Source organism: Zootermopsis nevadensis, unplaced genomic scaffold (assembly GCF_977971745.1).
Source record: "Zootermopsis nevadensis isolate Lab colony 2312 unplaced genomic scaffold, Znev_1.0 Znev_ptg000010l, whole genome shotgun sequence".
Taxonomy (NCBI): domain Eukaryota; kingdom Metazoa; phylum Arthropoda; class Insecta; order Blattodea; family Termopsidae; genus Zootermopsis; species Zootermopsis nevadensis.
Window position 1 is genome coordinate 1,809,555 of NW_028259142.1, and position 26,934 is coordinate 1,836,488.

General features: G+C 40.1%; 1 protein-coding gene across 2 annotated transcripts in view; it reads left to right on the forward strand.

Moving 5' to 3' along the window:
- The first annotated feature begins 267 nt into the window (after positions 1 to 267).
- Positions 268 to 26,934, forward strand: part of LOC110828073 (uncharacterized) — a 112,306-nt gene continuing 85,639 nt past the window's right edge. Inside the window, exon 1 of one of the 2 annotated variants that reach the window (XM_087346188.1) lies at positions 268 to 1,079. In XM_087346188.1, the coding sequence (XP_087202314.1) occupies positions 1,058 to 1,079 (22 nt within the window). In that variant the 5' untranslated portion in view covers positions 268 to 1,057. Of the gene's footprint in view, positions 1,080 to 9,395; positions 9,723 to 26,934 lie in introns of those variants that run through there. The other variant, XM_087346189.1, reaches the window with a different exon arrangement.

Consider the following 26,934-nt stretch of genomic DNA (forward strand, 5'->3'; position numbering starts at 1 on the left):
ATTATTATGTTACTTAGGAAACCTCATCTGTTTACTCAGCATTGTTGTTACCTAGGAAACATTATATAAACTTCCTTTCCGTATAGACTTTTTTTTTATTGTTTAGAAGATGCTATTTTGTGTACATGTGACGCCTTAAAATATAAAATAAAGTAAACCACTATATCAGTTTCGACTGTGTACTCCTTTCTCATCGAGTCTTAATCGTACACGCCGAAAACGCACCCCGAGGCAACTAGCTGCCGTCCAGCGCGAGACAGAAAACTCCATTGCAGTGTGAAACTTGTGTCCGTGTGGTGTGGGTAGAAGTGAGTGTCACGTGTGTTACTGAAGTTTGTGTTACAATTAACTTCTGAATGTGGTTATAGGTTAATTTGTTGTCATCAGAAACATCAAAATATGCATTCACTTTCGAACTGAAAATTCACATCATGGTTGGATGATTATCACAAAGGCGCATCACAAAAAGTTTTCATTTCCTCGACACGGATCATTGAATTATTTTGACATTAGTACAGCGATGTGTATCTGGCCAGTAGACCAAAGCAGTTAATTAATTTTGGTATACAAGCTTATAACCCGATTGCATTTGAAGCGAATCTGTTCTATAAATAGGGTAGATTTAAAAAATAATGTGACATCTTTCCTTGTTCCTTGCGCCGAGTTTCCTTCGGCCATCTTTAACACACTAGTTTTGTTATTCGACGTTCATTATGGCGCAAGTGGAGCGGTTATGACGTCATGTGGTGGAAGGGCAGTTAGCGGGATAAATGAAAATCTTTCTTTGTTGAGTAATAGACAGGACAGGGAAGCTAATAAAAGAATTAATAAACCCCGTGTTATATGTTATGTCGGGTTTGGTTGTGTTAAACTAGTTAAAGGTTATTACGTTGACGGAGGAACTTGCTAGGTATATGTGTTATTGCATTCTGAAATTGTTCCAAAAAAAATGATTTCGATTTGTGAGTTATGTGCACGACGTGGGTGAATATGGACAAGAATGGAATGTATTTCAGTCCCCCTCCTGCCACATTGAACGGTGGGTACACCACATCTTATGACAGACGCTGAATACGTGGGTGAGTGGAATTCAATTATTATTATCAGGAATTACGCATTTGTCAGATTACCTGTACAAAATGTGACTTTTATTTCGTAAATATTTTATTGTTTTTAGTGCTACCAACATTAGTTTAAGCAAATTCGACCCTTAGTTTTAAAACAAATGCAGGTTTGTAATCGATTTCGATATCAGTTTCGATTGTGTGTTTCGATTCTCATCCAGTCGTAATCATGATGTCAAAGAATTCACCACTAGATGACACTGGTGTCTGGCGCTAGTGAATAAATTACGTTTGCAGAGTTTCGTTTGTGTTGATGTGAATTTTACTTGAAATCAGGAGATTAAGTAACGCGTTTGAAAGTCTTATTTTTCAATTACTAAGTGGAAAATCGTTCTTGGTTACAGTGAAAGGACTGAGAAAACGTTACCAAAACGAATAATTTTACAATTAATTCTTGCGTTATGTAACACGAGATAAGGTTAGCTTTGGTTAGACTTCTTATTGGTAATAACGCATATAAAGTAAATAGATTCGTGGAGCAAGAACGTTATAAGTACATTTCTTTCCATATTCTGAACGTGTACAAAAAAAATATACGGTTCTGTTTGATTTTGTTGTTGTGTGGCGTCATATGGTTTCGTTGGTTGATTCACGAGCTACATAAATGAATACGGTGGAGAGATGAACCATGTTCAGACAGCAGTCTGGCCACTTTGCAAGAGAAGAATACACATCTTGTGAGACGCTGGATACTGAGATGGGTGGAATTATTTATTATCATTGTCAACTAAGTTATTTATACAAATTCTGACACAATACTGAGGAAATATTTGACGGTTTTTAGTGTCGTAAACGTTCGTACTGTGTTGTCTTTCAGCACATTGGGATGAAAGAGTGCAATGAACCTTTGTGTTTCACACGGCAGAGCGAGTTTGCGAGTGAGTGACTGAACCATAGCGTTAATTGTATTTGAAGATAAGAGGCAATAATTTTTAGTGCAAACCTCAAATTCCACGTTTGTTCGAAATCGGATTAGTCATTTCGTAGATGAAACATTCGGACGGAAATACATGCAGACGAATTGACGTGACATCCCTATAGCGCGTTCATTTTATGCGGTTATAGGGACGCGTGTGAATAAAAGTGAGTGGTATTTTAAGGCCGTGTCTCTTTGGGGTCCAAGATTTTGTTATAGGTGGCTTATTCTTGATGTGTGAAGAATTGTTTCTAGACCATATCGTACAGCCCCTCCGCTCAATAGAGCTAAGGTCACAGCAACCTGGGTTCTGTTGTTTTTATGCCAGGCGAACCCCCCCCCCCCAAATATATTCACCCCGCCTCGTGGCGTATGTTTCATGCCGTGATTCATGTTAGAAAAATCGATTTCGTGAACGGATTTTTTTTTTAATGCAGTTCAGCTATCGGGAAACTCTGATTCACTGTCTAGCATTTCTTGTGGAGTATGCATGTTTGAAGCCAATGTTACGCGTATGTGAACTAAATCAGAGATGAATCACGTTAAGGCATCAGAAAATGAAATTCACTTGGAGATATGAAGGATTTATTAATCGATTTTGCTGTTCTGGGTAGCAACACCTTTTAATGATATACCGAGTTGCGACTGGAAATCCTGAAGGAAAGAGTACAGTCTTAAGATGTATTTGTAGATGGGAGGATAATATTAAAATGTGGATTGGTGTGACCTAGCCTAGAACAGGGGAATGTGTTGCTGTGATAGTTTGATGTTTTGTAGAAGGGTTTATGGAGCGTTAAACGTTAAGGAATCACAGGACAAAGAACTTGGAATAACGTTCGTTTATGTAGTTGGCGGCCACGCTGTGGACGGTATTACAATGCTCAGGACGTTCTATCTTAACCTAATGATGTATCTGCTCCTTCTCGTTGCGTATTCGTGGCATGCAGAGGTGTGCAAACCTGAGAAGACTGGAGCTGGTTATTCGTTGACACCCCCCCCCCCCCAAATACCACCTTAAATTCTAGTAAAGCCTTTTGTTGTAGTTCTAACTTCCATTTATCGATGTAAAACGCGTAAGAACTGATTACAGTTTTACGTGTATGACGTCAGTCGCGCGTTCATTTCCTTAAACAGCGTTAACTGATATTTGCAATGGTGAAGTGTAGTGTTTTCTTCGCGGTACGGGCTAAAGTAATAAGATTTGAATGGGCTTTGCACTTCAAAGGCTGAAAGACACGGTGCATTTTCGGCTTTGTCGTTGGGTTTCTGAGTTTGTGGTGTGACTGGCCCGCCTACTTATTTGCCTGCCTTTGTAGGCCTGTATGTTAATTGCGGCTACCGAGCGCTACATTAGAGCTTGGCGTTTCAGAGTAGGCTTTACAGCGCCGAATTCTTCCTGTTTTAACCGTGCGTGTTAAGCCCTGATTTTAATTAGGACTCATGCATATTTATGGACTGTGACAGGTTTATTCATACGCTTGAAGAGAAAAATCAGTTTTCGGGATTTTAAGTGACGCTGTTCGGGGTTTAGGCCCCATGTGGACTCGCCGGTAGATGTCAACGTTTCAGAGAAACTAACTGTATCCTTCTTCAGGTTTGAAATGGAGAGATACTGAGAAGTGGAGGGATTTATGTAGAGTCTGGAGGAAGGGGGAGCTGAGGGAGTGGGCTCCACTTTTCATCATCTCCACTTTAGCCCTGAAGATGGAGCCAGTGTGTTTATCCGAAACGTTGGCATGCACAGATAAATATACAGGGTGTCACAACACACTAGAACTTTTTTTAAGTTTTTCTTTGGAAATGTTTGAGTCCAAAATAATGCAGTTACGAAATATTGATGTATTTCAAAGGTGTTTAAGTGAAATTCATTGGGTTTTTTTCTTAGGGTTTAATAAGGTGATTAATATGATCGTGTGAATAGATTTTGATGATTTTACTCTGCACACGCGAGTACTTCGGTTTTAAATAAAACAGGCCCATAAGTTAGTCTCAACATATGAGGGAAAGATATTTTTTATTTACGGAATTTTGGGATCTTTTATATCTTAGTGGTAATTTTACCAACTCTGAAGGTTCAAAGGGTTGTGGGAAAAAGAAGATGGCTGATTCCTCCTGAACCTCTGGACCATAACGAGGTTATCCAAACAGCTTTCACTAGCGACGTCCTTCCCAGTAGCCATTTCGTTGAGTGGTTTGGTAGATGTAATATGTCGAGAAACGAAGTCGAAACACATTTCCTCTCACCATGCCTTCGTTTTATCGATCAGGCAAGATGTTTCAGACATCGAAAGTAGTGATATCATAACGAGTGGGTTCACGGGATAAAGACTGGGCGAGAAGCTTATAGTGCGCCAACGACACAGAAAAAGCGACCGGAGTAGTGAACGGTGATGTCGAACGTCATTAAACCTCTCTCTCTCACACACACAAGCGCGGTCATCTAGGATACTTCTGGCTTCATAAATTCACCTTTCCCGGAAAATAAATTAAAAAAAAAATATTGGCAGGAGAAGTATCGAAGCAGACTGTACCTATAGGCCCGTATTGCGTAGGAGGGATTCAGGAAATCAATAGCACATAAGAGAGGACGCATCCAGAGAATTACGTACCGGGAACTTTGACTGCGATAAGGACCAGGACTCTCGGGACGCCGGAATTATTCGGCCACCGTAAGCGCTAGGGTCGAGTTTGCAACGTGAAGGCGTTCATGTCCTTTTCACGTGGAACACGCTGTAGATAAGATACTTTTCCGTCGAATTTTCAACTGGGATTACACTGGTGTATATATAATATAATGGCAGAGCGGGTGTTAAGACCTTTCTGAACCTTCCCCGCCAAATTACATCATCCATGCTTTAATTTCTGGTACAATTACTTTCTGGATGGGGATGAAATTGGTGATCGGCAGAATGACGAAAAGATTGGGGTTATATTTCAACCCTTATCTTTATATACCATCTCTTTTATCTATCACAGATACGTTAGGTATTCTACGACGACTGATGTCTGTAAATTAATTGTGGTACGATTTCAATACAAAACTTACGTGAAATGAATTTCAGCAGGGGTACCAACCTAGATCATACAAATGAAGTGTCGGTCCAGCAGTTCATGACGAAAGTATTCGTAGTTACCACATTTGTGCACGCGTACTCTTATGGGTTCCAAAGGATCAGAAGTTTTTCCTCACTGCCCTTTGGATGTAACAGTTAACCGGTTATAATATGACACATTTAATAACACACGCGGTTGAGCCGTAGAGCGTCGTGTGACGTCAGTAGATAATCGGCGTGGACCTCGTTGCTATGGAAACTTCAGGACGCAGGCTGCAGCGTAGGGAACATTTGGAATGGAAGATGTACCAAAATGATATGGTAGTGTATTTTGTAGCTATCCTTACGGGGTGACCTCTGAGAAGATCAGTGTGATTGAAGTCCGTGGCTTGGAAACAGATCGTGTTACCATAACGACTGCAGCAGGCTAGCCATCGGTGGCGACGTGAAATTTGTAGTCAGAACCTTGTTATTAAGTTGATATAACGAAGTCAGTACGCACAAGAAGGATGGAGAAATTTATACGGAATTTTGGCTTGAAAATAGAGAGGCCTGAATTTGAGGGTAATATTAAAGTGGAGTCTGAGGATGGACAAGATTTATTTGCTTCAATATATGGTCGACTGGTGAGAGTTTGTAAACGCTAGAGAACAACGTGTCGGGTTTTATAAGACGCGGGGAATTTCTTAGCCACGTGAGCGACTGTTAGCTTATCGAACGCAACTCTGTTTTGTAGACTTAACGCAGATTATCGCTGTCTTAAGCTCTTGATTATTTTTTTTTTTATTTTCTTTGCTTACGTTTCAGTTGCATGTTATTTGAATGCAGAATGTGAGCGCATGGACCGAGAAACCGCTTCATGCATGATATCCCTGCCCTCTGGTGCTGAACGAGTTGAAACTTTTCTTTTTGTGTTAGTTTCAAATAAGCAGTTGACAATCTACCTTCCAAAATGTTTCAACCGACAGTATGCGAAAGTAGTTGTCAAGAATAAACACGAATATAGTCGTTTTATTTCGATATAATCTAACAACGAAAAACATATATAAAAAAAGTAAGTTGTAAGTTAAATCAGCTGAATTGTATCCATGACAACAGAACAGAGAAACGAGATGTAATGGAAATAGGTTACCATTACCCGCGTACTGCCAACTTTTATTGCACGTAATAAAGCCATTTTCGCTTGGCAGTGGTGATCATTCAATTTTATGTCAACGGTATACAAAACCTATGTTATTTGATGTAATAACAGTTTATAAACATCAGACTGTGCTTTGTGGACTAGCGTACAAACGTTTTCGGGGACCCGGGCGGAGTTTGAGAGTTCGAGCCCGCTACCCGAATGTGTTTTACCCCGTCACTCCCTCACATGACCTCATCCCACCCCAAATTAACTCTAGACATCTTAACCTAACCTCCGAGTTAGTTTTAACAGAGGAGCAGGTGTAATCTTTGGTGAGTAGGGCTGCAATGTTGTCCTAAATCCTTGCTGAAATTTGTAACCGAACGGATGGATTAATCCAATACAAGAAATATGAGATGTGCGGGATGTGTAGCACACATGGGGAAATAAAAAAATACGTACAGAATTTTAGTCGGAAATCATTCAGGGAAGAGGCCATTTCGGAAATGTGAGAGTAAGTATGAGGATAATATTAAAATATATATCGAAAGATTAAGGTGTGCTGTAGACCGAGTAGGATCTGGTGGACGAAATTATGAATCCTGTGATGAACCTTCGCTTTCCATAAGTGAAGGGGTATTTCTTGACCAGCTGGGCTACTGTTAGTTTCTGAAGGACTCCGCTCCATATTATGATGTTGTTATTTCTTCGAGGGTGGATTTGTTAATCGCCAGGTAGCAGGTATCAGAAAGGAGAGATGTGGAAGAACGATTTAGCGTAATAGTTGGTGATACTAAGCGAAAAATAAGTGCCCATCCAGAGGAGAGCCTGATTCTGACGTGGTTTAGTGAAGAACATGTGTTGTGTCGAAAGAATTGCCTCTGCAGTGAGAAACAATGTCTTCAGACGCGCAGAACTTCCATGAAACGCAAATGTCCTTTTGGCCTTATCTTGTACAGCAGTTTCAGGAGTCAGGAGGTGACCCGAGCATAACTTGAAATAACGAATAAAAGAAAACGAGAAACTTCAAGTAAGTCAGAAGCAGCGAGATATAATGTCTGTCATCTTCACAGGCGGTGTAATGAAGACAGCTTCTGGTACTTGGACTGTGAGAGCAAGTCGCCCGGGGGACACGCGAATGGTAGCAGCTTAACATTACGAGAACCGCATGATGGATGGGCAAAACACGAAACTCGTTTTCTGTATTAAACAAGTTTCCAGAAGCATTGGCGTCCTGAGTTCGCATGATTTAGGAATGGGTTTCCGTACTGTTGCCATCTGCGGAGTCTTCTGTGTAACAAGCAAAGTTGTGATTCATTGCAAATCCTTGGGCACTCTGGCGGTATTAGTTGTCATTTCAAAAACATTGAATAAAGAGCGTGTTATTTCCACATCAGAAATTCACACTGCTATCATGTTGGTACTACTGAATCGAATACAAATGTTGTTAAAATGTAGACGTTATAGTTTGGAATAACTAATATAGTCACGAATTGTGAATCGGCAAGCGTTTAGAAGGAGATGGTCACGGTGTAATTGAATTTTTTTTTTACTAAAATTTCGATCTCAAGAACCTGAGGAAGACCACAAGAAATCTGTCATCATAATAGCTGACAAACCCGAACGAGAGTTGAACTGAAAACCCATAGGATGTGGAATTATTTATAGAGAACCCACTCGTTGTTCTGTCGAGAGTTAATGAAACGTTTTGGGTGTGGGGTGACCTGCAGTTGAGTTATGTTAAGACTGACTTTCATTAACCCTTTGAAACCCCAAATTTGAATTGCTTATTAGAAAATGCTGAAACTATAATTTTGAAATTTAAGTAAATAATTTAGCAGTATCGAAGTGCACATAGATAACGTTCAAGTTTTTTAGCCGTACCGCAAAGAAAACACGTCTCCATGACGAGGATCAATTTGTTAATGCTGTTCAAGGAAATAATCGCTGTTTATGTTGTGTGATAAAATATATATTTATTTTTTGTTGGCCTTTAAAGGTTTATGTCTGCATGTAATTAACTGAATCAGTGGATAGTCAGACGAAGGATGATAATGGCGGATTAGGCTCCTTTTTATGGTCCAGATATAAACTCCGTATTTTTTTACAACCATAGACTTGAAAGTATATTACTGAAAATATTCAAAAAATTAAACATTTAAGGAGTACAGTAACATATCAGAATTACATTAATTAGAATAAACTCACTAAAGGTTTATTGGCAGTATGTTAATCTTATGACGATTCAGCACAATATTGGTCTCAAACTCTTCAAAGCCGAGTGGTAACTATGTATACCAGGTTCTTTAACAATACGTAACTGCATTTTTAACTTGTAGGTTTTGTATGATTCTGAGAATAATCAGTGATTATTTTCTTAAACAGCGTTAACCAGCTGATTTTTGCAATGGTGAACCGCTGTGTTTTCTTTGCGGTACGGACTGGATTCTTAAATCTAGATAGTTTTGATATTCTCTTTCGTCTGCCGGACCGCTGGCTATCAGTGTGCACCCGGAAGGTCCTGCGATCGGTCATCTCGACATAGGATTTCTTGGTTTTCCTCTGCTGAGATGGTTCCCAATTACCAAGTAGCCCTTCTTATTTAAATTCATCAAAATTTACCCCGTTACAGCGGACGCCGCTAAATTAATTACCCACTTAACTTTAGAAATTATAGCTTCAGCATTCTGTAACAAGCAAATCAAAATTCCGTCGTCTCTGCTAGCAGGTTGTATCTAATTATCATCCTAACGACTTGAATCTTACTCTGTCGTTACCGGAAGGACGACCGGGCGTTGCCTGGGGACCTTCTATCTATAAGATGATCTTCCCCCCCCCCCAAGAAATCGAAGTGCCTCTCACTTCTCCCCCCACTAATTTTCTCTTTCCTTCTACTCTCTCTCTCTTTTTCTCCAGAGGGCCAATTGGAATAGAAGTCACAGTAAGGAAGTGACACGCTAACTACTTTTCTCGAGAAATTTCTGAATGTTAAGCTTCCCGTGAATCTGCAACCATCCGAACAGCACTGAACACTGGCGTATCTTTGCAGTCGAAGCTCTTCTGGTGCAACACTTGTTCTCAGAAAGAGACAGAATATCGGCGCACAGCGTCGCGGCGCGGCGCTGTATCCGGCGCTCTCTAGCAGGCAGGCAGGCAGGCAGTTGTCTCCGAAGTCCGGTCGTAAGAGGCGGATCCAGCAGTTTCAGTGCGATCTGCATATCTGTAACAACTGATCACTAACTTCCACTGCCTCAGGGTGCAGACGCGCGTTGGCTTCCTAGAAGTGAATGTGGCTGTTGTGTGCTCAGGATATTATAGTTTGACTTGCATTGTTTTTAGTCTGATACGCCCTTAAATCTGTGAACACGTTTGTTTCATAGTACAGGGTTTGTTTTCGGTTCGACCGTGTTTCTCAGACATTTTTCTTGTTGACGTTGGATTTGTTGTTTCTTTTGCGACATTTCCGGAATTACTAACCGTAACAACGTGGGAGGAAGTGAAGAAAGGTGAGCTCAATAGCGATGTAATTGTCATAATTTGTCTTCTTATCAAATATCTGTTATCCCAGCGCTGCTGTACCCTTCACTCATTATGGTTAAATTCAGTATAATCTAACTAAAATATTCATAAAATGAATACTTATTTTTGGCATGTTTTTATTCCAACGTGGAAGTAAAATAATTGTGATAAAAATTACGAAATCGTAGTTATGCAACGTAAAAATCTTCTTAGGTACAACCTTTGGACTACAAGGGGTTCATGGACCCTTGGTTGACAAACGGTGTATTATCCCATTACTGTTCTGTGCTCATTTTCCGTACAAAAATTACCAGAGCCGTGGGTGGGGGGGGGATTTGATGAATTTCACTATTTTTATAATAAATTTAATATAATGCTTCAGATCAAGGAGGATGTGATGGGTTGGGCACGTAGCAAGCACGGAGCGTTTATGAGTGAGTATTCTGTATATCTTTGGTCGGAAAACCTGAAGGGACGTGAGCACTTGGAAAAAGTGGGTGCGAAGATAATATTAAAATGGATCTTAGGGAAACTGTGTGTAAACTTGTTGTCTGGAATCGTGTGACGTAGGGTAGGAATCGGTGGCTGCCCTTCGTGGACATGGTATTGAACCTTCCGGTTCTGTAGAAGGCTGTGGATTTGTTCAATAGTAGTGCGACTATCAGCTTCTTTGGAGTTTATCCGGTTGTCGGACTCCACGGTGTTGGATCATTTTTTTTTTGAAAAGTTGATAGTTGGCACAACTGTTAAACAAATTATCTGCTGAACGCCAATATAGACAATGTTATGAAAATGTAGCTATTATATCCCGTTGAATATGTCTTCAAAATAGTTCAAAATCTTTAAATTTTCAGACCAAAATGCTGTACGCTTTTGTCATTTACGTGTTCTGGCTACTGAATTATCTTAGATTGATCACTGTGGTAATATTCGGTGAATAATACAAATTATAATCTTATTTTGTCCATCCTCCACGTGCGTACACTTCCTAGGTCCCCAGCAGCACACCTCATCCTTAACCACTGTCTCTCCGTCTTATTATCTTGTAGTGAGGGACGGAATTTGACACCTCTGGAAAGGAAATGTTACATTTTTAATAACAGTGTCAATATTTTATGGAGACCCGGTGTGTTTAAACTGGACGTTCTTGTCACATTTCGTAAAATTCCTTCTCGGATTCTTCAATAAACATCCTCCATTTTTATTATTATTATTATTTAAAAAGTCTATATTCATGTTACAGTTTGCTGTACATTTCTGCTCGATCATGCAGGGAAATTTTCAGCTGGTAATTTTTATTATTATAATAAAAACTCATTGAGCATAATACTTCTTTGAAAAAATCGTTCAGCTGTTCCAACGATTACCCGCATTTTGTGAGACCCGAAGTTTAATTACCGCGTTCACAAGATCCCGCATAACATTCAGTCCAATGCATTTATTAATTTGCTTGACAGTAGCTGAAAAGGCAATCAGAGACGAGAGTAGTAGAAATTGTTGTTAAAATCATGAAAAATATTGCTGGTCTCCGACTGTTATATGTAGGCTATTATTTGACAAAAAGGTCTTATTATTTAACATCAAAATTAAAGCCTCGGATTTAGTGTTTTGATAAAATATGATTATGAGATCTGACAAAAAACAGTACCAACACCGACTTCATTACTCTTATATAAATGGCAACGGGATTAACTTGTCATGACATTCTTTTAGATTATTTATCAAAAAAAAAAAAATATATATATTTGTTGGCGAAAGCTTATTTTTCATCCGATGTCCGTTTACGTTAATGCGCGATTAGACTGCTCACTTATTTATTTCACTAGTTCGCGATCAACGTTTAATCAGAGGGTCTAGTCCCGTGTCCGGGTGTGTATTAAATTCACCATGTAAATCGCGTCTCTCATTGAGCTCAGTTTTCCCGACAGATTTTAGCTAAACGCAGTAGCCTTTTCTGCAACTGACATGTCTACCCTTTTACCGGATGCCGCTGTGTGTTACACTTTTATTTTAAAAAAAAACCTTAAAAACCTTTAGAGACGAAGGAATATGTGATGTGGAAACAATTTAAAACTGCAATGAAGCAGCTGTTGGTAATACGAGAAGCAAAATTTGAGGGTAGTTTTCAGTCCTAAAGGGTCATGCTTTGAAAGGGGTTAATCTTCCACCATTTTAAGTACAGGACATCAACATTCATACTTGTTGATCGGCATAACATTCATTCTCTTCCAGGTGAACATTTGTAAAAGCCAAAAAATTTAATAAAGGACCCCGAACTCTGCCTGAACTCCACGCTGGGTCTGCAGGCAATTTTTTTTCGAAAGGAATTAGGGATAACCATAGGCTAAAATTCTAATTCGAAAAACACGTTTTTCTAAAAAAGAAATGCATTAGATTAATTAAAAGCTTTTATTTTTTTTTTCCAGCAACGCAGCTCCCGGCTTCTAAATACGAAATATAATATCACATAGTTGTATTACAAAATATACGCTTCATTTCAGAATGGAAATTAGATATGAAGATTGTATATAAATTATCGTCAGAATAAAATTGTGCTCATGTATAAAACCCCTCCTAGTAATTCCCGTACAGTAAAATCCGCATGATTCCCAGTGGCAATGGGGGATGTTTTACTGGTAATTAAATTACTGTCCCAATTGCGTTGGGACTGAAAAATTAATTGTATTCGGGCCACATTCGAGTTTGCTGCTGCCCGTCGCCGTTGGCGTTGTCAGGCAGGCCACAAGTACGTCGTCTCTTTCTGAAGCTGAAAAATTATTTCTTACCTCAAAGAAAACACTTTGCGTTTCCATGACAACGATCAATTCGTTAATTCCTGTTTAATAAACCTAGTTTATTCTCATAACCATACGAAACCCCTAAACACACTCTGTGGGCAAAATACAGAGCTACTGATTGTTACATATGGTGGTATATATAGTTACCACCGGGCTGTGAAGGGTTGGAAATCCGGAGGAGAATTGATCATGTAGGAAATTTTGCCGTAGATACAAGGATATTATTAAAATGAAACTTAGGTTACGGATTGGATTAAACTACTCCGAATAAGTTTTAGTGTCGGTATTTTTGTGAAGATAGAGAAAAATTTTGGGTTTTATAAATTGGCAGTCTTTTACCATACATAAAACTTTCCAAGTAATGAAGGAGGGCTGCTTTCTAAAAAAATAAAAAGTACGCTTTTGAAGACGCGCGGTGTGATGTTAATGACATATTATTGTCTTTAGCAATTTTCGCTAATTTGCAGTATCCGTTCAATAACTGTTTTAACGAATGAAGGAAAATCTCTGTATTAAATGTTAGGGTCTCCTGTTAAATTTCGCGACTTGTTTAAAAAATCATTGGTTCATTAAGAGCCAACTTCACGCATTTAGCTTCAGAGCTTAGAGCATTACGCGGTAATAATCATGGGATAATCGCCGATTCACAGACTCCAAACCTCGCTGCAATCTGTAAACATCAATACGCGGAGATTAAAAATGTCGGGTCTGAAAGCATTATTCCTTTAACGACTATAGGTAAGTATATGCACCGCCTCTATTAGTAATCAATAATTTTTTTTATCGTATTGTGTATCATGTAACGCTTAAAATCTAATCTGAAATGATTAAATCCCGCTGTCGTCTTAGTTAAAACAAAGTCACGTTAGAAGATTTCTGTCTTCTGGGTTGTTGCGCCGTGTAGTCTGGTCGATGTTAACCAACGTTTCAGAGGTCATACTGCCTCCGTCATCAGGGCGATGAAGATTTCTGTCTTCTGGGTTGTTGCGCTGTGTAGTCTGGTCGATGTTTACCAACGTTTCAGAGGTCATACTGCCTCCATCATCAGGGTGATGAAGATTTCTGTCTTCTGGGTTGTTGCGCTGTGTAGTCTGGTCGATGTTAACCAACGTTTTAGAGGTCATACTGCCTCCGTCATCAGGGCGATGATACATATTCATCGCCCTGATGACGGAGGCAGTATGACCTCTGAAACGTTGGTTAACATCGACCAGACTACACAGCGTAACAACCCAGAATACAGGAATCTTCATCGCCCTGATGACGGAGGCAGTATGACCTCTGAAACGTTGGTAAACATCGACCAGACTACACAGCGCAACAGCCCAGAAGACAGAAATCTTCATACTCATCGCCCTGATGACGGAGGCAGTATGACCTCTGAAACGTTGGTTAACATCGACCAGACTACACAGCGCAACAACCCAGAAGACAGAAATCTTCATACTCACCGCTGTGAAACCTCAAATCTTACAAAGTCACGTTAAGTTATTAACAGGACATATTTAATAAAAAGATTCCTTTGCCTGGCTTCTTGCTTTAATTTATAAAATGTTTCAGTAGTTTTAAACATCCTATAATATCGTATACCAGTACAATGAAATGACGTCATATCACGCGTAATTAAAAATAAACACTAAAATATAAGTCTCTCTGCAACACTCTCACCATTTGTCTAAAGTTCGTCGATAAGGCAGTTTGCTGTGCCCAATTATGAATACCGATTTAGCCTTTTATGTATCGTTGGTAATTATGTATACCACCTGCTTTAGGAACCAGTTACTTCCCGTTTTTTTAACATGGTGTATTATATGGGTTTCTAATGATTCTCAGAATAAATAAAGATTATTTTCTGAAACAGCTTTAACTGAACGTTGTCATGGAGACGTGTTTCTTTGAGGAAATAAATGAGATATTTAATATTTAGATTACCTTAAACTTCAGAGGGTTAAGGATGCTCTGTATTACCACAAACGATACAAGAGAATTAATTTTCGGTTCAGAACAGCAGTGCCCTCTGTTTCTGGGTATCTGTATGGTCCGTAGGGATGCAAACCGCCACGTCTCACCGGATGGTATTAGGAAACCGTTCTCTCGGACAAGCTGACATAGCAACGCAGTCCCACGTCGACATGTCGGCCAGAAAATCCCTCTTGAAATCCTCAACGGGAAAGCAAAGCGTTTGAGTCCGTTCGGCCTCGTGTGTTTCAGAGCAGATTAGAGTACGCTGTATTAGGTTGCAATTAAAATTCTTTAATTTGTTTGGAAACCACGAGAATTTATATCCAATGATTTTTGGTCTTATTTCAATTTTGTATGTGATAAGAGGTGTTGGAATTTTGACTACCTGAACAGCTGTTGGGGCGTGGCAACTGATGAAAATAGCGGATGTCCCTAATAATTATTAACCAATTGTGGGAGAATTTGTGGACATCTTTGATTCGTATTGTGAGATTTCAGGTTTTAACTGCGGTGAGTATGAAGATACATTCTTCTGGGATGTTGCGCCGTGTAGTCTGGTAGACGTTTATCAAGCTGCGTCCATCATCAGGGCGATCTCAGCACCTCTGAAACGTCGGTACTCTGAGCACTTAGAATGTTAGGCTTTTTGATTTTTGTAATTTCTGAAAAGAAAATAGTTTTTTTCGCATTCGGAAATGGATCATTTGCGGAATTGCGTAGTTGTAAAATAAAAGATTGTCTCTTGGTATTATCTGCGTTTGTTCCATAATCAGAGTTAGAGTTTGATGCTAGTATTGTTATTTTATTTAGTGTTCTGTCTGACGACAGGTCCATATGAACAGGATCCTTGCATCCTTTTCTCGGACTGGGACCTGTTCATATACGTTCTTGGCAGATGATCCAGAAGTGGTTTGCCATTGCCTTCTTCTGTGTGTGAATGGAGTAATTGTTGGGATGCCACGGAGGAAAACTCCGTGTTGCCTAGACCACGGCCTTGCCCAACACAAGTTATAACTTCGGGCACCGCCGGGAATCGAACCCGAGACCCCAGGATTACAAGGCCAGCGTTCTAACCGCTAGACCACCTCATCTTATTATTATTTAGTGTTCTGTCTGACGACAGGTCAGGTCCATATGAACAGGATCCTTCCATCCTTTTCTCGGACTGGGACCTGTTCATATACGTTCTTGGCAGATGATCCAGAAGTGGTTTGCCATTGCCTTCTTCTGTGTGTGAATGGAGTAATTGTTGGGATGCCACGGAGGAAAACTCCGTGTTGCCTAGACCACGGCCGTGCCCAACACAAGTTATAAATTCGGGCACCGCTGGGAATCGAACCCGAGACCCCAGGATTACAAGGCCAGCGTTCTAACCGCTAGACCGCCGTGGCCATCACTAGTATTGTGTCAAAATATAATGACAAAGTTTCTCTCTCTCTCTCACTCTCTCTTTGTGACCATGGTAACACGAGACACGACTGTACTTATAAAAGTTCTCTTCTGCTCCTCACACCCGGTTCCCTTCGCCCCCGTCTGCTTGTTCGCTTACTTGATTCCACCACAATAAATTGCAGCCCGCCCATATAAAAGGAAAAAAAAAGTTTCCCCCCCCCCCTGTTGTTTTTCTCCTGTAAATAAGCAGGGGATGGCGAGGGTTTGAATTATGTTGCTAGTGTGACTCCATTCTGGCTGGCTCCTGTAATAAACTCACAGTCACCCGGTTCAATACGCATGCGCGAAGTCCTGTGTACGATCGTCATAACAAAATATACAGCAGCGACATTTTAAGGTTTCTAAAATGACTTCCATTGGCTTCTCTCATGGATTTAGATGGTGTTGTTTGATTTTCTGGTCTCGTGAACTGACGTTTGTTACAGTTTTCAGCATATGTTTCTGAGTCTCCTAAATGTCATAATAAACTATCTGGTTGCTAGACGACCTCAAAGGGTTCTGTAGCGCAGAATCGATCTATGCCCGTAGCTGTTCACTTCTTTGACAATCGCATGCCACGGGATCATTGTTTCTGCGTCACACCTGAAGGCCCGTGTCTCATCACCAGTCACTGTCATTTAAAAAAGTATGTTTATTCATTGTAACACGCGGTGGTCTAGCGGTTAGAACGCTGGCCTTGTAATCCTGGGGGTCTCGGGTTCGATTCCCGGCGGTGCCCGAATTTATAACTTGTGTTGGGCAAGGCCGTGGTCTAGGCAACACGGAGTTTTCCTCCGTGGCATCCCAACAATTACTCCATTCACACACAGAAGAAGGCAATGGCAAACCACTTCTGGATCATCTGCCAAGAACGTATATGAACAGGTCCCAGTCCGAGAAAAGGATGGAAGGATCCTGTTCATATGGACCTGTCGTCAGACAGAACACTAAATAATAAAATAAAAAAATATTCATTGTTGTTGATATGTAAAAAATTCTTATTCCCCTAACTGTTTTCACAAACAAAACACTGCAAGCACAAAACCATCTGATTCACAACAATTGCTTAATTATGTACCGAAGTTTTGCATTGTTACAATGCGCGCAGAAAGAGTTGTCAGCCATTCGGCCCCCCTTAAAATGTAGTGCAGAGACGTGCAATCAGGATTGGAAATGGTCGTGTGCCTCGCATCCCCTCACGCTACTCGTCACATCAATCTCGATGTGGTGTGAACGCCACTGTCCCCCCACGCAACAATGCTAATTCTATGCAAACTGCTCCGAGTCGTCGTTGATTGTGGTGGCTTGTGACGTAGTGTAATTCGGTATGTGGTTGTGATTGTTTCTAAGGACGAAGGACGTACGCGCTTTACATGCCCGGTCGACCTTCTCGGATCCACGCTTCTCGCTGTCCCACACGAACACTCCATCGTATTTGCGTCATGATTTGAATTTACTGGGATCTGAGTTCGGTATGTTGCAATGAGTAAGTGTCTGTTTATATAGGAACGTAAAGATAACGACACGAGCACGACACGAGCCCTTGCCGATTTTTTCAGAAAATATTATTCAACGTTTTTCAATGGAACTGTTCACGAAAAATATCGTTGGAGACGTAAGTCGGGCGAGACTCGTTCGTGGAACGGACGAGCTCGGAGTCAATATATATAAACAGTTCCATTGAAAAACGTTGAATAATATTTTCTGAAAAATCGGCAAGGGCTCGTGTCGTGCTCGTGTCGTTATCTTTACGTTCCTATATAAATAGACCCTTAGGCTTGAAATGTACCAACGTCATGACGTGTTTTAATTTTTGTGGAAATTCGTTAAACATACCGAGACGTGATAATAAATCGGAGTGTGAGTTTCAATTTTTGACTGATTCACCGAGAGACTTCGAGAATAACAATCGCCTAGCAACTACTGGCCGGCTAAATGCTTATTGTAGTCGTGAGATTTTTTTAAATTTCTTCATTCTTTTGCGTTACGTCATTACGTAAGAGAGACGTGTTGTAACAAAAGACTAGCACATTTCGCCTGAGGAAATGTAATGGTTACCATCTCAGTTTTACAATTCTCACTTTAGTTTAACTAAATACTTTTTTACGTGAGATTACACTGTGCAGAGTTTTAGGTCGTAACGTTGGAAGAAACAGTTACTAAGTCGAAGGAAACGTTACGCAGCCATACAACGGGCAGATGGCGCCATCTTTGTGACCTAGTTGATTGTGCATCCTGTCTCAGTAGCAAAAACACACGGTACAGTCTTAACCAGAGTACTGTTGACTCGCCTCAGGATTCTGAAACGATTAAATTAATGTAAAAACAACTGCTAAAGATCTGATTTCGAGATTTTTTTTTTACCAAGTGGGAGAAGAATTTCCACTGATTTAAGGGAACAATCAAACGTGACCTGGTTGAAATTGAATGGACGCAAACATTTTCTGTACCATTGTTATCTGTCAGAACTCAAAAAATTATAAAGAAACATAGTTTGATTTGCAAATTTATTTTTTAATTTTTCATTTGTCTGTCATATTATTATTATTATTATTATTTATTATTGACTGCAAATGGGTTTTTACCCGGTGGCAGTGACCTACAATAAGACACAACAGAACAATGAGACACAACAAAAACAATGAGACACAACAGAACAGAACAATGTTGGTTATAATGTAAACAATCAAAAAATAAATTGAATTTGTCTCTGCTTATGGGAATCTACACTAAAGAGAAAGGACTCGAGTCTTCGTTGTTCACATTTTGGGTGGTAACACTGTATTTCTTCAACTCGTTTAGTCGGCGTTTCGGAGGCGTTGCAGTATGCATCTTCATGGCGAAGTGAGACCTGTTACTCGTATTTATGGTACGCTGTGGTGTTATGGGGAAATTATTATACTTTGGTTTTTGGATTTGTAGGTTGTATAGATTGTTTCTCATGTTGCTTAACGTTATATCAACTGAAAGGGTTGTTCACTATCGAATGAGACCTAGCTTTTTTAAAGACGGGCGTGTGTGTGTGTGGATACCAGATTGAGGAAGACAAAAGAGAGTCCCCGGCGTGTATAACCGGTAACTCTGTAGATGTGAACCAAGAACCTTCAGAACACAAGCCCATAGCGTTACTGCTGCGCTGACCTGTTTATTGTGTTAAGGGTAGTTCAGTGCTAACTAGCGTTTGAGAAAAGGTAAATTTTTACATCCCAGTGGGAAATTTATCCAGAGGAGCGAGCTGTATGTAGCTCAGTTTGGTATCATTGATTAGATTTAAAACATTTTCAATTGTTGAGTGGTTCCCCTCAGTATTGACAAAAAAAAGCACGTGAAATTAAATTCAGATGCTGCGTTACGAAAAGTAATCCCTAGACTAAGTAAACGGGCAGATTTTTTTTTTAAAATACACAAAACCCGCGCAAAATTATTGCATTGTTCTGTTTTCATACACAAAAAGTGCTGTATATAGTACAGAAGGATACTTTAAATTCTATAAATTTTGAGCAATAAAAACTGTTACATGGATCACAATACTGGAATTAGAGCGTAAAAATTTTGTGACTCCGTGTTTCATGAATTTATTTTATCAATTTTCGCATAAGTAATTTGACCTTGCCGTCAATTTACCAAGAGAAACTATTCCACAGAGCAGAGTCCTCTTCGAGAAACTGATAGTCGTTCAGTTAGCCAAGATACTCATTACCTTGTTCACAAAAGCTTAACCAATTTCCCTTATTCTGAGTCAGATTAATGTAGTCTATAATTAACATTCTGTATCTTTGAAATCAATTTTAATATTATCCTTTCAGGTGGTCTCTTCCCTTCACATTTACAGAATAAAATTTGTGTACGTCATCGTCCATGATTTGATCATCGTGTTGTGTGACGAATAGTACCAACTTTGGAGCCTCAAATTTCTCAGTATCCTGTTGTCAAATACCGACAATCTGTGTTCTTCACTTATTGTGAGTTACGAAGTTTCATACCCATATAAAACAGTAGGTACAATTATAGTTTTGTATGTTTTAATATTTACTTTCTTAGACAGAAGTCTGGAAGACAAAGATTCCGAACTGAATTTTAGCGATAATTACCCGAATTTATTCGTGAATCAAATTTTTATTTCCGAAATATTTAAATCTTCCATATTTTTTAAAAAAAATAAATATTACCCTCGTTGATATTATGATTCTGTCTTGCAGTCTGACCCTAAATATACGCAGTTTCTTCAGTGCGAAACGATTTGTTAACATGCACAAAGTAATAAAACGTGGGCAGCTGAAACGATGTTGTAAAATAAGTAAAGAGTCAGTCTTTCGATGTTGGTCTTGTGACGTAATCTGTAATACTTCCATTTGTGTATTCATATGTTTTTCATGTACGTACTTCGTCAGATGCTGCTTCCAGCCTTTTTACTCGAAATAACGAATTTAAAATTTAATCAGGTTGTAACTGCATTAGGCGCTCAGCTCACGTGATCTCGTGTGGAGACGGGGAAGGGAGTGGAGGGGAAGGGAAGGAGGCTGTGAAGCTGCGAGTTGGCGGACCAGCTCCTTCCACGGCGCCCCTGGCCAAGACGAGGATGATGTAGGAGCCTACATAAGCATCTTTGCTACTAACTAACTAACTAGATGGTTCATCACCGAATTAACCAAAGCCCTCCACCGGACCCTGTCCTGGGCCAACAAAATCCAGTCTCCGTCAACTCCTATCTCCCATAAATCCCGCCTGAGATTATCCTCCCATTTACGTCTAGGTCTCCCCGGAGATCTCTTCCCCTCAGGCTTCCCAAATAGTGGACCCAACCAACCAGATGGCTTAGGGAAACCGAAGGTTCATCACCGAATTAACCAAAGCCCTGTCCTGGGCCCACAAAATCCAGTCTCCTTCAACTCCTATCTCCCATAGATCCCTCCTGAGATTATCCTCCCATCTACGTCTAGGTCTCCCCAGAGGTCTCGTCCCCTCAGGCTTACCAACCAACACCCGGTGCACACCTCTTGCCCCATCCATGCGCGCTACATGCCCAGCCCATCTCATTCTTCTCGACTTAACCATCCTGACAATTTGTGGGAAGGTGTATCAATTTTTCAAGTTCCAAATCTTTGCTACTAATTACAATTATTATTATGACACTGTGACGACGGCAGTAGAATAAACTGCCGAAACGTCAGATAAGATTTGTCCGAACACGATGTCGGAACCAATAACTGAGCAAAACCTACTGGTTTAAAATAACCAAAAGGACATAACATGCACTGGAGGTACTGAAGAAAGCCCGTGTTTCGCATGCGAAACACCGTAATTATCAGTTAATATCCGCCAATAATCTGCTCATAATTGTTGTATGCGTTGTATCCCGTATTTGTTGCCGTCACTGGCATCCACCCTGTGTGGACATCCCTGGCTTAATTGATTGTTAATGATTCATAAAGCTCTGTCCAATTCCCCGATACAGCTGAAACATTAACCGTACAACATGCAATGACTTCAAACACAATGTGTCTCTGTTTAAACATTAAACCAATTCTGCTTTCCCGTAGAGTCAGCGAGAAAACAGAATTCTGAACAGGCAGAACAGTCGTACGCCGTGATGTATACTTTTCATTAGCACGTGTGTTTCCACTCACATATACAGCCTACCTGTTGAAATTAAGTTGCGTTTTGAAGCCTCTGTCTACCTCTTAGTGTCAAAGGACTCAGAGGTCAGTCGGAGTGCATAAAGGGAATATCTCTCACATTGTATGCACATCGAAAGTAACTTGAATCCGTTTTTTATTACAGTGTCTCCTCAGTCACTTTTCTTATGCAATTATTTATCGATACTGAACAGATTTCTATTTTATTCAACTCCTTAAGTAAAAGTGGTAACTGTACCACCCACTTTAGCTCTGTGTAGTCTGGTAGAAGTTTACCAACGTTTCGGAGGTCCTTGCTGCTTCCATCACCAGGGTGATGAGATCTGATAATGAAGGTAGACTACTCGGTGCTACAACCCAGAACCCAGCCATTTTCGTGTTCACAACTGTGAAAATCTCAAATCAAAACTGTGATTATTTTTCTAAAATTTATTGATCCCTTGATCCTGATTGTTTTGTTTAACGAGAATTATTGATTAACGCTAAAATCTTTTGTAATAATACGTTTGGTATGAATTTTCATTCATAAGCTTGCTGCAGAGCCACGGTGGTCTAGCGGTTAGAACGCTGGCCTTGTAATCCTGGGGTCTCGGGTTCGATTGCCGGCGGTGCCCGAACTTATAACTTGTGTTGGGCAAGGCCGTGGTCTAGGCAACACGGAGTTTTCCTCCGTGGCATCCCAACAATTACTCCATTCACACACAGAAGAAGGCAATGGCAAACCACTTCTGGATCATCTGCCAAGAACGTATATGAACAGGTCCCAGTCCGAGAAAAGGATGGAATGATCCTGTTCATATGGACCTGTCGTCAGACAGAACACTAATAATAATAATAATAATAAAACAAAGCTTGCTGCCCGGGAGTCAATGATCAGAAGTGAAATTGACCCTAGATCTGTGAAAAGGACAAGAAACTTTAAAAAAGGGGGTAATACCCCTGACTAGTATTACCTAGATACTCCTTCTGGGGTCAAATTTGGGATTGGAAATTACTATCGTGATGTGAGTAGTGGTAGGTCGGTAGCCTTCCTATGTCATGGCCACTTCACCCTAATGTCCTTCTGCTTAGTAGCGCATGGTAATTGTAGATTCTTGTTGGACACTAAGTAACATCTGAAACTGGCAGGGCGTGCGATCCATCCATCCATCCATCCATCCACTGCTGCGTGTTGTGATCACCCGGTCTTATTTTGCGCACATCATCTATCATATGTTCTTGTCTCCGATCATTTTTACTGGTTTTTAAACAGCCGTTCATAGACGAGCCATCTTTACTTTTTCATCCCTTGCGGGGGTGGGGATACGGGGTGATTGATGTAATTAGTATCGATTTTATTCTCTGATATCGTGTTCTTGAAGTGAATTACTAATCTCACGTCGCGTTGCTATATGAATACGTCCTCCGGATATTCAATTTACACAAAACTCAGTACGCTGTGACGTAATATTATCCCCAAATCGATTGTTTGAAGTCGTTTGTAGTTAACGCGTTAAAGCCATTCTGCATTGTGTTAAGAAAAATTTATGACAGTCTGTGTACTGGAGTGGCTTAAAGACGTCCCTGTGCCTAATTACCCTAAGCATAATTAAGAATTACGCCGGGAAATTTTAGAGATTCAGCTCTATACATTCTTAATCTTGGTGTTAGATGTTTATGAGTCAACGTTTCAAGTACGCTTTATGGTGTAAACGTAACATCACTTCGCTCAGAAATAGAAATATCCATCCGTTTGTCTCGTGTCCCAGCGTCATAGATTTGGACGAAATTTGTTGCGAGACGGATCATTCAATTATCAGACACTTTAAGAGGGACCAGTGTTCGTTTCCTGTGGACAGAATGGTGAACCTCTGGGTTGCATAAAAGATGGGTAAATTTCGTGGTTATCTGAGAGACTGTCAGCTTCTTTGAAAGAAATTGCTTCGTGGAATCCTTTTCTTTTTAATTTCGTTTTGAACGAGAACTTCTACATTCCATAAAGTCATACTGACGTACAGGCCAACCATACTTGTTTCGAGTAGTGGTTAGGACTTTTCATTAGTTATAGTCAGTTTTAAATGCGCAAACAGTGCCACTGCTTTCACCACAGAACTTGCATGTGATCGAATTCTGGCCTTCTGGTAACAAATCTGTTTGGCGACCGGCTTGGTTACAATCACTCGATTTACTTAGTCATTTCTTGTTAACGTTGGGGACACAGCAGTTAAGGAACATGATTTGAATGATTTGCTGAAGCCAGAGGCCATTTAAATAATTTTTAAGAATTCATTCCGTACCGCGAAGAAAACACAGCACTTTACCATCACAAAGATCAGCTGGTTAACGCTGTTTAAAGAAATAATCGCTGTTTACAGTGAGAATCACACGAAACTCATAGATACAGTGCGTAGGCGTCTAAATAATATTTAAAGATTCAGTCCGTACCGCGAAGAAAACACCACGCTTTACCATTACAAAGATCAAATGGTTAACGCAGTTTAAGGAAATGATCGCTGTTTACAGTGAGAATCGTACGGGACTAATAAATACAAAATACAGTTTTAACATTTAAAGCATATGGTATGTATAATTACCATCGGATTTTAAAGGGTCAGTACCATTTATTGAAAGAGAAATTTAAGACAAAATAAAAGCAAATTGCTTGCAGTAATTCTTGCTGCATAGACGAACGTTTTGGCCTTAAGCGTTCCCTCGGTCGAAGACTGAAGGGTCATCGCTGACTCTTCGGCGGATGGCATTGTTCTGTTGTTTTTAAACGATGGGTTAGGGAATTTCTCATTTCCCTTTAGAGGGAAATTTGTTCTACTGCGGAACTGGTGAGCTGTTTCTACGTGACGGTTTGGATAGCCAAAACGACCTACCTTTTTTTTTTTTCAAATGAGAATGAATGGGGAGATCTCATTCGCCATAATTTTCGCGGTAAATATGAAGCACGGAAGAAGAATAAGAAGAAGAGATACGATATTAAAAGGCCGTTTACCGTCAGCTGCATTTTAACGACGCTTAATCAATATTTTACGCCAATCTCCCCTACCTGTTCACTGATAAAAACAGTTTTTTTAAATTTAACAATTGTTTTTAATTTTGAAAGTTCTTGTGACTGTTTTAGATTTGTCTGATTACTGTAAAAATACGGACTCTGAAGATGGCAGTGCTTTTCGATACGCGTTTGTCACTGTAGAAAATGTAATTCTGTGTACAGAGTGTTGATGGTTAAGTAGATTAGCGTAAAGTATACGTCACATTTAATTAGCTCCTGTATGAGGTTGCTGCCGGATGTAATAAAAGACAGCCATGTTAGTTCATCAGACCGTGTTACATCTTATCATCGTGCGTTATGATATTTGTTCTGCTACACTTCGGATAAAAGTGGCATATGGATTAGAGGAAAACTTTTTTGTGCATTACCGGTAATTGTTGCTGTTTATTAAAATCTTTCAGTTATCGATAAAATAGAGCGTTTCGACGTGACACATGGGATAATTTCGGATAAGCGGGTTTTTATTTTATTTAGTCTTCTGTCTGACGACAGGTCCATATGAACAGGATCCTTCCATCCTTTTCTCGGACTGGGACCTGTTCATATACGTTCTTGGCAGATGATCCAGAAGTGGTTTGCCATTGCCTTCTTCTGTGTGTGAATGGAGTAATTGTTGGGATGCCACGGAGGAAAACTCCGTGTTGCCTAGACCACGGCCTTGCCCAACACAAGTTATAAATTCGGGCACCGCCGGGAATCGGGTAGGAGGAAATAATTGTTTTCGAACTGACTGGAAAACTGGAATAGTAAAAACAAGTTTAAACTTAAATCGAAAGAAATCGATGCTTCTGTTTTACTTTAATTAACGAACATGGATGCCGATCGAAGGCATATTAAAGCCTCACAATTGTCGCGTGTTTTATGCATCGAATACTCGCCCTCCCACGAGGTTTTTGTTTTCAAAAATGGATCGTGGTATGATATCAGTTTGTTTTCCTCAGCGGAATTGTATTTATATAGAGTACACGTCCCTTCTGTTTTCTGAAATAAAGTGCCCTAGCCGATTCCATGGCGAACGTGTGACGTCCATTCAGTCTGTCTCCCTGCCAGCGTGGATCGTGGGTTTGTGAAACTCGCAGAATGCTCTATAGGATGGTTGAACAATGCTTGCACATGAAGTGGCAGCAAATCAGTGTAACAGTTTTATACATATTTTGACGCCAGGCTTTGTTTAGTTAACGAGTTAATGATGTAAAGTTTCCAGGGGTTTACATGTTCATTTACGAAAGTGGCACGAGATGAAGTGGACGCATCAGTTGATGTTCGGGGTCGTTTAAAAATGGAGGTTGGTGGTGACATGTTTGTGACATAACCTCCATGTTAATGTCTGTATTTACATAGTTTTAATTACCCGAATAAAAACATTTAGGGATATCTTTTCCATTATTTTGAAAAAAAAAATACTATTTTTTTTAAACTTTATCCAAAGCTTTTTGTATAGTCAACAAAAATAACGAGGTTTCCTTCTTAACATCTTGACTTTTGGCCATAATTTTTTTAACCCTTCGAAGGAGTAGAAGAGAGAGAGAGAAAGAGGAAATTGGTGGGGGGAGAAATGACAGACACTTTGATTTCAGGGAGGGGAGAAAGCATCTTATAGTTAGGAGGTCCCCAGGCAATGCCCGCTCGTCCTTCTGTTAAGGATAAAGTAAGAGTGAAGGCGTTAGTGCGATAATTGGCAGAGAAGACGGAATTTTGAAATTTTGTATCAGAGAAAGCTGAGACTATTAATTTGGAAGTTTAATACATAAGTTAGAGGTTCCTACTGAGGTGGGGGGGGGGGTGAATTTTGATTGATTTAAATCGGGAGGGGTGCATGAGAAGCTTGCAGTGGCAACTTGGAACTTGGGAACCATCTCAGCAATTGCTTGAAGACAGAGGAAAACCAAGGAAAACCTGTGTCGAGATGGCCGGTCGCAGGACCTTCCGGGTGCGCACTGACTACTAGCCAGCGGTCCGGCAGACAAAAGAGGAATTTGTACGACCCCTAGATTTCCCTAACTTGTGCCATGGGCTTTATTGATAAAGTCGTGTAATAATACAACATAAGATGATGGATTCAGGTCATCCGTGTTTCCATGGTCTTCTTCAGCTGTTAATGTTGATGGAGGAGGACTTGTTAAGGATTGGATAGAGTTGGCTCTACACACTGCTTTACTTATATGTGATCTGTAGGTGAGTTTGCGGTCTAGGATGACGCCAAGGTATTTGACTTCATTTACCCGGGGGATGGTTGCTCCAAAAATCTTCAGGGGGGCACTTCGTTGCTGAGGTGTGTCAGATAAATATCATTTAAGAATTCAGTCCGTACCGCGAAGAAAACACAAGACTT